The following is a 13498-nucleotide window of genomic DNA, read 5'->3' as shown; positions in this document are numbered from 1 at the left end:
GACCAAAGGAAGAGTTTATTTGATGCAAAATCTATATTTTCTGTAGCACAGTATATAAGTTAACTTGTATGGTCCATTTATTCAAACACCATAATTACATGGAACCTTGAATACAGGGTGAGATCTGGTTGGTTTGTATAGGTTAGCGTGAAGCCCTGATACATCCCAAATTAATCTGGGCAGAAAATAAGAAGTATTTGTAAAGCCCCCTTGAGGGACTGGGAAAATGTGGTAATATTAAACTTCCTCACATGGGGAATTCCTGATATTCTTGCAAGCATTGGGGACTACCAGTTTAGTAGACTGAGCCCTCGATTTTGGGACTTGCCTTTATGAAATCTGTTACTGCAAAGGAGAAGCTAAGCCTATTTATAACTCTGCCTAAGAGTCACCCCAGAGAACCTCTTTTGTTGCTCAGATGTAGCCTCTCTCTCTAAGCCAAGTGGGCAACTGGAGTCACTGCCTTCCCCCCTATTTGGGACCTGACTCCCAGGGGTGTAAATCTCCATGGCAACTTGGGACATGACTCCCGCGAATGAGCCTGCTGCAGAATCGCAGGATTGAGAAAGCCTTCAGAACCAAAAGGCAGATGAGAAATGAAACAACATAAAGTTTCAGTGGCTGAGAGATTTCAAATGGAGTCAAGAGGTCATTCTGGAGGTTATTCTTATGCATTATGAAGACATCTCTATTTGGTTTGTGTATTAGAATAGCTAGAAGTAAATACCTGAAACTGTTGAACTGCAACCCAGTATCCTTGATTCCTGAAGATGATGGTGTAACTTTATCACTTACAGGGTGTGACTGTGTGATTGTGAAAACCTTGTGGCTCACACTCCCTTTATCCAATGTATGGACAGATGAGTTGAAAAATGGGGACAAAAAGTAAATGAATAATAGGAGGGGAGGAGGGTTATGAGATGTTTTGTGGACTCTTTTTTACTTTTATTGTTACTGTTATTTTTTGGAGTCATAAAATGTTCAAAAATTAATTGTGATGATGAATGCACAGCTATATGATGATACTGTGAACAAATGATTGTACACTTCAGATGATTCTATGGTATGTGAATATATCTCAATAAAATCACATTAAAAAACATATAATTTAATATATCAAACTAAAGAGTCAAAAACCATGTGATCATCTTACTAGATGCAGAAAAAACATTACACAAAATTCAACATCAATTCAGGATAAAAGCTCCCAACAATCTAAGAATCTAAGACAATTCCTCAACTTGATAAAGGCCATCTACCAAAAAAAGAAAAACAAACAAACAAAAAAACTATCACTAGCATCAATCATATAATGAAAGACTGAATGTTTTCCTACTAAGATAGGCAACAATGCAAGGATGCATGCTCTCGCACTCTGACTGAATATTGTTCTGTTGCTCCTGGCTGCTGCAATACAGCAAGAGAAAGAAGTAAAAAAACATGCATATTGAAAAGAAAGAAAGAAAAAAATGTTTTTGAATGCATGACCCTCTTTGGCCATGATGTAACCAAGTTTTATTTATTTACTTACTTATTTTTATATATGTTAAATTTGATTCTTTTCCTTTTAATTATGAGATATTTCAAAGATACAGAAAAAACGCAAACAACCACATATCTACCCACCTTGATCTTTTATTTCAAAAAATTGATTTTTAGAAGCTTTTGAGAAGATGGTGGTTGTGGCAGCATAGCTCCTGAATCTTCCTAATTCCCCCCAGATCTGCACAAAAAAATTAGCTAGAGCAACTACAACAGCAGCATGAATACTCAAGGATTATATCAACAAGAATGCCAGGTAAGAAGGCAGACTCTCGACCTGAAAACATAAGCAGGCAGGCCTGCCACAGACAGGACGCTTCAGTGTGGGAGGAAACACGAGGAAAACCACGGGCCGTGTCACAGGCTTGAGACTCCCAAAGAGCCAGAAGCAACTCCTAGCAAGCTTCGAGGGCCAGTCTGAGACTACCAGCTAAAACCAAGAGGAGTTTTGCACACTTTGATCTCTACAAATTCTCCAAACCTAACCACCTAAAATTCTCCTCCAAGACAAAGCTCCACACTGAGAAACTGCTGAAATTAGAATCCTAATTGAAACGCACAAGACTATCAAGAAAATGAAAGAAAAGGTCCAGATAAAAGCAGAGTACAGGAACAAAACTGGACTATGTGTAAGAACCCATTTTCTTCAAAATTAAAATGTAAGGGAAAAAAGAGATGGCGGGTTAACTTGTGGATTAAAAAAGACTTAAGAAACATTAAAATAAAAGACAAAATTAAAGCTTAATATTTAGGGACGAACATTTGGGTGATAAAACAGGGGCGTGATTACCATACAATTCAGGATGATAACTTCTTTTAAGAGGGTGTGAAAGGGGATAGGGTAAATGACCAACAAACACTTATTTCCTGATCTGGGTGGTAGTTATAAAGTTTACCTTATAAATTATTCATGAGCTATACATCATTTGTTCTTTGCCATTTTTGAGATGTGTGTTATATTTTACAACCATAAAGGTTTAAAATCTGCTTTAAAATTTTTACTTTTAAGAAACAAACTGTGAAGTACAATGAAAACTACTGGACTTCTCATTCTTGCTTTGTCTCTTCTCCGTATGGCATTATTGAATATTGATTAGAAAACAATGGACAAGTAAAATGTGTTATTCTCTTATTATCTAACTCATACCAAATGTCACTGAACTCCCTGAAGGATCCATGTGAAAGCACAAAAACCTTATTGGCTGCCATTTGGTTTCAGGATGAAGGTTTGCACCCATAAATTAAATGTGATCCTTAATACACTCTAGTCATTAATGGTATGCCACATCTGGTGAATGTCAGGCAACTTCTAAGAATACCATGGAACAAACAGACAAACAGCAAATGCCCAGTAACCTAATAGATCAGTGAGAAGCTGACTATCCAACTAGAACCATCAGAGACTGACACACAGTAGCTTAGGTTAGTTGATGCTCGAGTTACCCTAGGATCCACCTTGGCACTTCAGTACATACAAATTACACAGCCATGGCATAGCTCCACCTTTCCCTGGCTAACCATCCTTTGCTCATATCCACCCATCTAACATTTTTCCTCGAGCTTTCTTTTGGAAATTCTGTTTCTCAACAGTCTGCAAGCAGCAATGAGGAATGGGGATTAAGAAATGCTGGGTTGGCTGAAATGAGTGCAGGCAAAATCAATGTGCTACTTTGAAAGCCATGTAAAAATAGCCATCTGCCTGGGAAAGAGCAGTCTCATTGACTCATTAAAAAGGAGCCCTCACACTCAACACACTGAGGATACTCTTAGGTTCACAGTTTCTCTTTTATTATGACTAACTAAAACACATTATTTAGAACACATACATCAGAAGTAAGGAACTACTCACTCATGTTTAAGGCAGCCATCCCTCCTTGTGGAGCTGCGGGGTAGACATTCGGAACATTCGCAGTCATAAAATCTGCAATCTGCTGCAATGCCAACAGGCCTGTGGGATTCTTCCCCTTCTTAAACTGTTCCTGTATCATTGACTCCAATTCTTCACAGAAAGCCTAGTAAAGGCAAATTAAAACAGACATACCACTTCTTTTTTGTTCCTTGGGTGGGGAGGAGTAACTATCACGTAAACCATTTTTTTGTTTGTTTTAATCCAGTCCTGGAAACGGACATGGATATCGTCATACAGTGCTACTGGAAGTATAAACCGGTACATTCTTTTCTGGAAAGGAACTTAACAACATAAAAGCTTAAAAATGTGAACAAGAATTCTATTCTTAGGGAAATATTTTAAATAAATAAGCAGAGAAGTGCTGAAAGATTTATTCATAAGGATGTTCATTTCAGCATTACAGATACAAGGGAAAAACAGGTAACAGCCTACATTTCAAACAATAGCAAACTGATTAAATACATCTGAAACACCCTTACAATGGGATTTAATGCATGCACTGAACATGAAATGCAGAAAAAAATTAAGTGACATAAAATTGCTCTGGATATATATTTTTGGGAAAAAAGGTTATAAAGCAATATAACCTGTTTTTTAAGAGTAAATATATAGTTAACATGGACAAAGATCAAAAATAAATAAAAATGTTCATTGTAATTCTGTTAGTCGAGATAATTATGATTATTAGAAATTTGCATGTTCTACTTTGTGCTTTTCAATAGTTTCTTAAGCAAACACTTTTTTTAAATTACTTTTCAAAAGTCAAAAAGGGAACCTTGTTCATAGCAGCATTATTCAAAATCGCCAAACGTAACAACAGCCCACATGTCCATCAACAAATGAACCGATAAACAAAACATGGCATATACACACAATGGAATATTATTCGGCTATAAGAAAGAATGAAGTTCTTAGGCAACATGTAAGAACTTTGAAAACATTAGGCTCAATGAAATAAGCAAGATGCATTAAGGACAAATATTATCCTTATGAGATGGATAGAAATAGCAAATGCAAAGAGATAGAAAGCAAATTGGCGGTGACTGGGGAGAGTGGGAGAGGAGGACAGCAAGAGTCTGGAAAACAAATTTTTTAATTAAAAAATTAAAAAAAAGATTCTCACTTTAAATGTATTTTTTAAAAATCTAATAATGCAAAATAAAAATTGTAAAAAAAAGAGAACCCTTAAAGATTCTTCCCTTATCAATTAATGTTAAATGAAGCAAAAAGGTCAAGTTGGATTGATGGTGATTTTAATATAAAATCACTATTTGTCCAAATTTTATAGTTTCCTCAAACTGTATTAAAATAATTTTTTCATGTATCCTATAAGAAAATAAATATATTCTTGTTGAATAATTATAAATGACATGTAATATGAAAATGTGACCTCAGCATGACTATCCACATCTGAGTATAAGCACTCCAGGGCTTCCAGATGATTCAATATTAAACTTATTTCTAGTTTTTCACTGCTTGAGCTGAAAAGATATAACAAGAAAATACCAAGGGACAGTCTTAGGATTCCAAGCAAAGGATAAATGTATTGTTGCTAATTCAATGCTAGAAAAAAAATGCCAACCAAGAGCTCTTTGAAGAGTCCCTACCCGCCACACTGTGGTGAATGATCTCCTAGATCATATTCTGTGGTGTTCAATGAGGGAGGGCAAAGCTCAACAATTTGCTGTGACTGCAAACAAGAAATAAAACAAATCAACAAAACATGGTTTGGGGACCATCTTGGTCATGGATGCAGAATGCTGTAAACAGGTATAGAGACAGATGGCTTTTACCAACCACCCTGGACATTCCTGGGCACTGGGGTGAGACAAGCTCCCAGCCTTCAAGGAGCTTGCAGTCTGAAAACTCAATCTATTTCAATGGTTTTCAAATCCACATCCATATCTATGGGAAGCTCAACCACGTTCCAGATGACCTGCAGGCGCGGTGACTGACCAGCAAGGAGCTGAGCTGCGTGGTTAAGAACAAGGACTACTTTGGTCATAGCTCCTGATGGTTTGACATGCACACTTCCACCGCTCAGAGCTCCCTGGCCTCCTCACTTCCAGTGACCCTGCTGTCCACCTCACCTCTGCCTACCCACTTCCATGTCACACCCTAGACCTTCTCACTACTAAGAACTGTACCCCTCTTTCATTTCAAAGCCTCTCCAACAACCACCTCCTAGCTTCCCAGCTGACTCTTTCTTCAACCCCACGGTGACCTTTTCACTGTCCTGTGTCTTTTCTGTGTCCTGACTTCCCTCACCTAAATTAGACCCTTGATTTAACATTATAATCAAATCACCTTCAATTCTCTACCATTTTCATCTGGCAGAACCCCAACCCTGGTTAAATGCAACTCTTCTCTTTCTCTACTCATGCTGCTGAAAAGGGGTGGAGAATAAACACCAACCCACACACACTAATGCAAGATGTTAATAGGGTGGTATATGAGAACTCCGTATTTTGTGCATGATTTTTCTGTAAACCTAGAACTTCTCTAATTAAAAAAAAAAAAAAAAAAGAGATAACCCACTGCATTGTCTCACTTTAAATTCATGACCAGTGATCTCCAGTGCACCTTTAGTGTTAACCCAGCAACCAGACTCAGTTTCCCATGCCCACTCCCTCTCCTACTCTTCATTCCTTTCCCTCCTCTAGCCTCATACACTACTCACCATGCCCACTCTCAGTGGTTGGTTCCACTTCTTACTTCACTGAGAACAGAGAATCAGACAGAAGAGAACGTTGACAAGTTCCTTCATGGATCTACCCAACTATCAGCCCTCCCTCTCGTGTCTGCAATTGCACTATTCAGGCTGCTATCTAAAGCCAACCCCTCCACTTGTGCACTGGCTCCTAGCCCCTCTCGCCTACTCAAGAGCACAGTGCCAGCAATTGTCCCCCATCTTGGGTCATCTATTTTCCCCTCTCTATGGTATGATTCCAATCAGCATATAAATATTATGAGTATTTTCACTCATCTGGAAAGAAAACAAAATCTTTTCAATCCCATATCCCCTTTCAGCTACTGCCTCATTTCTGTGTTCTTTTACAGCAAAAACTCTCAAAAGAATTATCTATCTTTGCTGTCCCTAATTCCTCTCTTCTCATTATCTCTTGACTCCACTGAATCATGTTTATCAAAGTCACCAAAGACCTACACATTGTTAAACCCAATGACTAATTCTCAATCTTCACTTTCTGGCCAAATCAGGAGCAGCTGAGCTCTCTTTCCTTTGGAAAGACTTCCTAAACATGGCTTCTCCTGATTGTCTTTCTACACCACTGGCTGCTCCTTCTCAAGCTCTTCTCAAGCTCCTTCTTCCTAGTCTCCCAAAATTTAAATGTCTTTAATGTCCCAGGGGACAGTCCTCTTCTCTACTGATACTCACTCCCTTGGTGATCTCATCTACGTGCGTGGCTGTAAACACCATCTGTATGCTGGGAAGCGAGCTAATCTCCCTGAATCCAGACGTATAAATCCAACCCTACTCAACATCTCCACTTGGAGAGCTCTAAAATGGGAATTCCTGAGCTACCCTCCCACCAAAACTGTTCTTCCCCCAGTCTTCTGTAAATGCGAGCTCCAAATCTGCTGGTGCTCAGACTCCCTACTCCACCATCTCCAAAAATAATAATTACAGTTAACACTTTCATTGTGATCACTATGCTCCAGGAGCTCTTCTAAGGTTTACATACATGAATTCATTCAATCCCCACAACAACCCAAAGAGGTAGGTAGTACTATTAAAATCCCAATTTATAGATTGGGAAATTGAGGCACAGAGAAGTTTACAAACTTGACCAAAGTCACAAAGCTAGTAAATAATGGAGCCAGGATTTGCCCAAGCAGTCTGGCTCTAGGCACCAAAACCCATGTGTGCCGGTTTGGATGCATTATGTCCCCCAAAACACCATGCTCTTTAATGCAATCTTGTGGGGGCAGATATATTAGTGTTGATTAGGTTGGAAACCTTTGAGTGTTTCCATGAAGATGTGACTCAATCAACTGTGGGTGAAGTGTTTGATTATTTCCATGGAGATATGGTACCCACCCATTAAGGATGGGTCTTGATTTAATCACTGGAGTCCTAAAAAAGAGCTCAAAATCAGAAGGACCTCAAAGCAGCTGAGAGAGGCATTTTGGAGACAGTTGTTGAAAGCAGACTTTTGGTGATGCTTTTGAGATAGTAGCCCAGAGTTTGCTCCGGAGAAGTTAAAAGAGGACAAAATTTCCCAAGAGCAACATTTTGAAGAATGGACAGAAGCTGAGAGAGGAGTTGGAACACAACTCAGGATCAGCAAATGCCAGCCACATGCCTTCCCAGCTAACAGAGGTTTTCCGGAAGCCACTGGCCATCCTCCAATGAAGATATACTTGTGTCGACAACTTAGCCTTCAGACTGTAAACTTGTAACCAATCCATTTCTGGTATTTTTCATAACAGCAGCAGCATTAGCAAACCGGAACACCATGCCATTCTGGATGGCAGTAAATCCCATCAGCTGGGCTTTAAAAACTTGTCTGTTTTGTTTAAGCTGTATCCCTAGTGTTTAAGACACTGCTTGGTGGATAGAAGGCTCCCAGCAATCTGAAGAATGGATTGACGAAATTTACTTCACCTTCCTGGGCCTCACAGTCTTTATCTGTAAAATGGAGTAACCAACACTTGTGTGTAGGGGTATTTTGAGAAGTATATTAAAGAACGTAAATAAAGCACTTGGCAAATATTTGTATAGAGCAAGTCCTCCATTAACCCCCATTATTTGTTACAAGCTATACCACAGTGGACAGAAGGAAGTAACTACTTCCCGAGGGTAGGGAGTGTTTGTTTAGGGATGGCTTCACAGGAGATGTGTGAGAAGGGCTCTGAGGAAAGCACAAAATCGGCTATTTACCGAGGAGGAGCCGTGGAGAGGGGGGAGGAAGGGCATTCTCAGAGGCAGAGGTTGCAAACCACAGTGCAAGCACTGAACTCAAAGTAATGTAGTCCTGTCAGCAGCGATGTGCAAGGGAGGAAACAGAGAGGAAATCACAGAGTTAAACAAAATGTATTTCTGGTATAGCCCATTCTGTTGCCAACTTTATACTGTGAAATACTGTAACAAGTACCCAAGCATCACCCACTCCATAAAGCTGCTGTACAACCTTCTCCAGTCCCTGCTGCTTCACCAAAGGAGCTGCCCTAGTACACACTTCTCTCATCGGACGAGCAGTGTATTTTTAAAATAAACTTTACTTTTTGGAATAATTTTAAATTCACAGAAGAGTGGCAAAGATAGTACAGAGGGTTTCCAGATCCCTCATTGTTAACACCTTGCACTTCCATGTGCATTTGTCAAAACTAAGAAACCAGTACTGTTATATTTCTGTTAACTAAACTCCAGACTTCATTTGGATCTCACCGGTGTTTCCACTAATGTCCCTTTTCTGTTCTAGAGTGCCATACAGAACCCCACATTGCATTTAGGCCAGTAACACTTTGATGCATTCTGTATTCTAAGCAACGCGAGAGCAGGGCCTTTCTCTCCTCTCCATCTTTGCATGCCAGTGCCCCAGCACAGCTCCTGGCGCAAAGTAAGGGCCTTAAGTTTAGAGCCTTCACTCAATCCCTAGTCACTTTTACTTGGTTTGTGTTGCTTTTATATGGGAAAATTGTTCAAGTCAAAAACTTGGCTGCCATCCTGATCCTTTTCCCTCTCTCCTTCCACCAAATGCATCAGCTCCCAAGTATGACCTGAGTGAGTAGACTCATGTGGGTCCAAGCTCCATTACCACCTGTTTGGAAAACTGCTTCTCTCTTGCCCATGCAATCCTGTCTCTGTATCAAACCCAAAAGGGTTTTCTGAAACACAGAGTCATGTCACTCTCCTGTTCACAGCCCTGCAATGACCCTCTGCTGCCCTCTGAATGAGATACAAACTCCCTGTCTAGCTTACAGGCCCTTTCATGGCAGCTCCTCCTCCCTCTGCAGCCTCCTGCATCATTCTCCCCACCGCCTTCTTCTAGGCTCAGGCCACACAGCCTTCTTTGTTCTTCAAGCCCATCAAGCTCAGCCCTGTCCTAGGAATGTTAACGACAGCTGCTCCCTCGACTTGGAATGCTCCTCCCCCTTACCCCTACACAGCTGTCTCCTTCCCATTGTTCAGCATTCGGATCAAATCTCCCCTCCCTAGAGAGGCCTTTTCTGACCACCATCACATCATCCTACTCTGATTTCCAGCATGGCACTTCTGTTTGCTTGCTTACTGTTTATCTCCTTCAACTAGAATGCAAGGTCTGAGACCTAATCTGGCCGTTACACAGGTGTTATACAGATGTTGAAGTGCATCAAGCTGCAGAACTAAGACGCATGCACTTCACTATCTATTTGTTAAGTCATACCTCAACCATTTGTAAAGGATAATAACAACCAAACAAAATTGTTAGCATTAGAGGCCTTACTGGTCTGGTTTACTGTTAAGTCCCCAGTTCCTGGAACAGTCCCTGGGACATAAGAGACAATCATTTTTCAAATAAAATGACTATTCTAAATGACAGCCAAAATATAATGGCGATGAAACATGAACAGAGTAGAAAGAAAAAAAAGAAAAAAGAATGAAGCACATGCACAAGGGCAATAGCATTGATATGCGAAAATGACAGCCAGCATGACTTTCCGAGGATGCAATCAAGAAGACTCTCCCTCAGCATGAAGTTATGCTAACCAAAAACTGTAGGTCAATTCGATCGGTAAGCAAGCACTGGTAAGGCCAACTACATGCCCAGCACAGTGCTGGTATTTTGGAGTCAATGCTGAATTTTAAATGGTCTCAATATATAAAGACCATCCAAAGAAGTAATGAGAGTAAAAGGGAGAAATAAACACCTGCTACCCTTAGTGACACTGAAATTATTTCATTTATTATGTTTGGTAACTTGAACTAACCTGAATCCTTCAACAAACCAAGTGCCAACTACATCACTGATTTCTTGTGTTAAGATAAACTGACTATGCCACGCATACAACAGAACACATAGAAGGTGACACTTGATCAGAGAAAAGGCTTCTTCTCTTACAGGACTTTGCAGAATCATGGACACCCTTTTTTTCTGCTCCATCATATTGAAATCCTGGCGAAGGTCTGGTGCCATGTTCCTCTCTCGCAGGTATTCTGGATTATTCTCATCTACTCTATCGAAGTATCTCTCCTTGTGAGGGGCTGTGGTCGGGGGTGGTGAGGTCACCACTGCAGCCTGAGTATCACCATTCATGGCACAATCTTTCTAGGTTCCTACAGAATCAAAATAAAAGAAATTATTGTTTTGAATCAATGTCCAATAGCATTTCATAAAACAACCACATCAGCCTGATAAAGTGGCACTACTTCAAGGGTTTAAAGACAAAATCCAAAAAACAACTGGGTCCTAACAGCCAATATAGTGAACAAATGCATCAATGATTTAGACATAATCTTTAAAGGTGTCTTTTAAGATTTCTTTAGTTTAATCTTTCTATTTTAACCTAGTTTGATACAAAAGAATGACCCAAAGAACAAAACAATAAAGGCTGTCCGACAATATTTCTTCATTGAATATAAATGAAGCTGAATATTCTAGGCCAATAATAATGCCCTACACCAGTGTTTCTAAAAAAAAAAAAAAAAAAAGACAAAAGGACATAGAGCATTATAATTTCCCAATTACTACATTAATCCCAATTTTAAGCCATTTCAATCAGTAATAAAGACACAGGGTACATTTTAGAGGCAACTGTAACTTCTTCTTGGTTCCCAGAGCAGACTGAAAGAAAAGATAGTGTCGTACATCTGCTCTAGTTCATGAAAGAACTTTTTATATTTGTACAGTTAATGATGGACATTGTCCACCAGAAGATCCACTGTTACACGTTCCCATGTTTTAACCTCCAACTACCTACTGGTGACAAACATGACTCTAAACCCTCTTTCCACCACACTCACACCATACAGTGCTGTTAATTATGCTCATAATAACATGCTACCATCACCCCTGTCCATTTCCAAACATTTAAGTTCACCCTAGTTAAACATTATGTACATATTAAGCAACTGTTCCCCATTCTTTAAGCTCATTCTATATCCTGTTAACCTACATTCTATATTTTATGTCTGTGAGTTTACAAAGTACAATTAGTTCATACAGTGAGACCATAAACTATTTGTCCTTTTGTGTCTAAATTATTTCACTCACATAATGTCCTCAAGGATCATCCATGTTGTCACTTGCTTCAGGACTTCATTCCTTCTTACTGGTGGATACTACTCCATCATGTATATATATATATCACATTTTGTTTACCCATTCATCTGTTGATGGACACTTGGGTTGTTTCCACCTTTTGGGAACTGTGAATAATGCCACTACGAATATTGGTGTACAAATGTCTGTTTGTGTCCCTGCTTTCCATTCTTCCAGGGATATCCCAAGTAGCGGGACTGCCGGCTCATAAAGCAACTCTATACTTAGCTTCCTGAGGAACCACCAAACTGTCCTCCACAGTGGCTACAGCATTATACATTCCCACCAGATTGCTTTCCTTTTATTACAAATTGCCATATAAATGGAAAAAGATAAAGATTGAAGATTAGCTATACATTCCATTCCTTCAATAAGGAAGTCAATAAACTTAAATCAAAGTCAAAGAATACATATTCTGAGCCCAATAATCAAGATTAAGCAAAATTCCACTCTTAAATTCAAAACTGTACTTTGTCAATTAGGGCTTCAGGTTTCACTAACTTGATTTCTTAGAGTGTATTTAAGACAGCAAACTTTTCTAGGAAAATCTCTACAAAGAAGTTATTTATCCAAAATTTAAAAGAAGAAAGAAAACAAAGGAAAACTATAGATGCAAAAAATCATTTCTAGCAACATAATTTAGAATAATTTAAAAAGTAGGAGCAATCTTAAGGTTCAGTGTGCTGGTTTGAAACTGTCATGGACCCCAGAAGAACCATAATCTTTTAATCCAAACTTGCTGGGTGGAACCTTTTGACTGAGTGTTTCCATGGAGATATGACTCATCCAACTTTGGGTGAGAGCTTTGATTAAATTATTTCCATGGAGGTGTAGACCCTGCCCATTCAGGGAGGGTGTTCATTAGTTCACTGGAGTACTTAAAGAGAGCTCGAGCCAACACAGACACTGACACTTGGAGATGCAGATAGAAGGACGGTTGGAGATGCTAAACCAAGAGATGAAGCCCAGAGTTTGCCCCAGAGAAGCTAAGAGAGGACCTCCAGATGCTTAGAGAGAAACACCCTGGGAGAAAGAAGCAAGGACACACAGGAACTGAGAGAGGAGTGAAGACAGAAGCCCAGAGACATTTTGGAGAAAGCCATTTTGAAACTACCCAGGAGCAAAGGACCAGCAGATGCCAGCCATGTGCCTTCCCAGCTGACAGGTGTTCCGGACGCTATCAGCCATTCTTCAGTAAAGGTATCCTCTTGTTGATGTCTTAGTTTGGACACTTTCATGGCCATAAAACAGTAAAACTGTAACCAAATAAATCCCCTTTATAAAAGCCAATCCATAACAGCAGCTCTAGCAAACCGGAACATCTAACAATAAATTAATGGCTATAACATAATTATTAAAATCTGCTCAATACAATATTATGAAACTATGAAGGCTCTTCAGCATATTATTATGCATGACAGATCACAATATAGCAAGTGAAAAAATACAAAATTTTCTATTATGCTACAGAATGTCCTCTACACTACATACATAATTACACACAGAGAACATGATATAATGACAAATAAGTTTGATTAAATTTGACTAAGTTGATTAATGGGTGAATCTTTCTCTCAATATTCTATAATGCTGGTAAATTTTAAGATTTCACTACCAGCATTTGCTGATACCTATATTAATGAAATTTCTGGGAACAACATTTTCAAAAAAAAAAAAACACATAACATCCAAGAGAAACAAAGGTTTGGCTGGACCATGACAAACAAGCTTCACCCACCCATAGGACAGCTCCTATTCGTCTCTGTCTTTGTCTCTCCACTGA

General features: G+C 39.3%; 1 protein-coding gene across 6 annotated transcripts in view; it reads right to left on the bottom strand.

The window, feature by feature from the left end:
- The window catches only part of ADD1 (adducin 1), a 148114-nt gene that overhangs the window by 48834 nt on the left and 85782 nt on the right, over window positions 1-13498 (bottom strand). For all 6 annotated transcript variants that reach the window (XM_037829291.1, XM_037829289.1, XM_037829288.1 and 3 more), the window contains exons 2-3: window positions 10516-10730; window positions 3392-3554 (exon numbers count right to left, since the gene is read on the bottom strand). In XM_037829291.1, coding sequence (XP_037685219.1) covers window positions 3392-3554; window positions 10516-10710 — 358 coding nt within the window. In that variant the 5' untranslated portion in view covers window positions 10711-10730. The remainder of the gene's footprint in view (window positions 1-3391; window positions 3555-10515; window positions 10731-13498) is intronic.

This window comes from Choloepus didactylus, chromosome 3 (assembly GCF_015220235.1).
Source record: "Choloepus didactylus isolate mChoDid1 chromosome 3, mChoDid1.pri, whole genome shotgun sequence".
Taxonomy (NCBI): Eukaryota; Metazoa; Chordata; class Mammalia; order Pilosa; family Megalonychidae; genus Choloepus; species Choloepus didactylus.
This window is presented reverse-complemented; position numbering and strand designations above follow the sequence as displayed.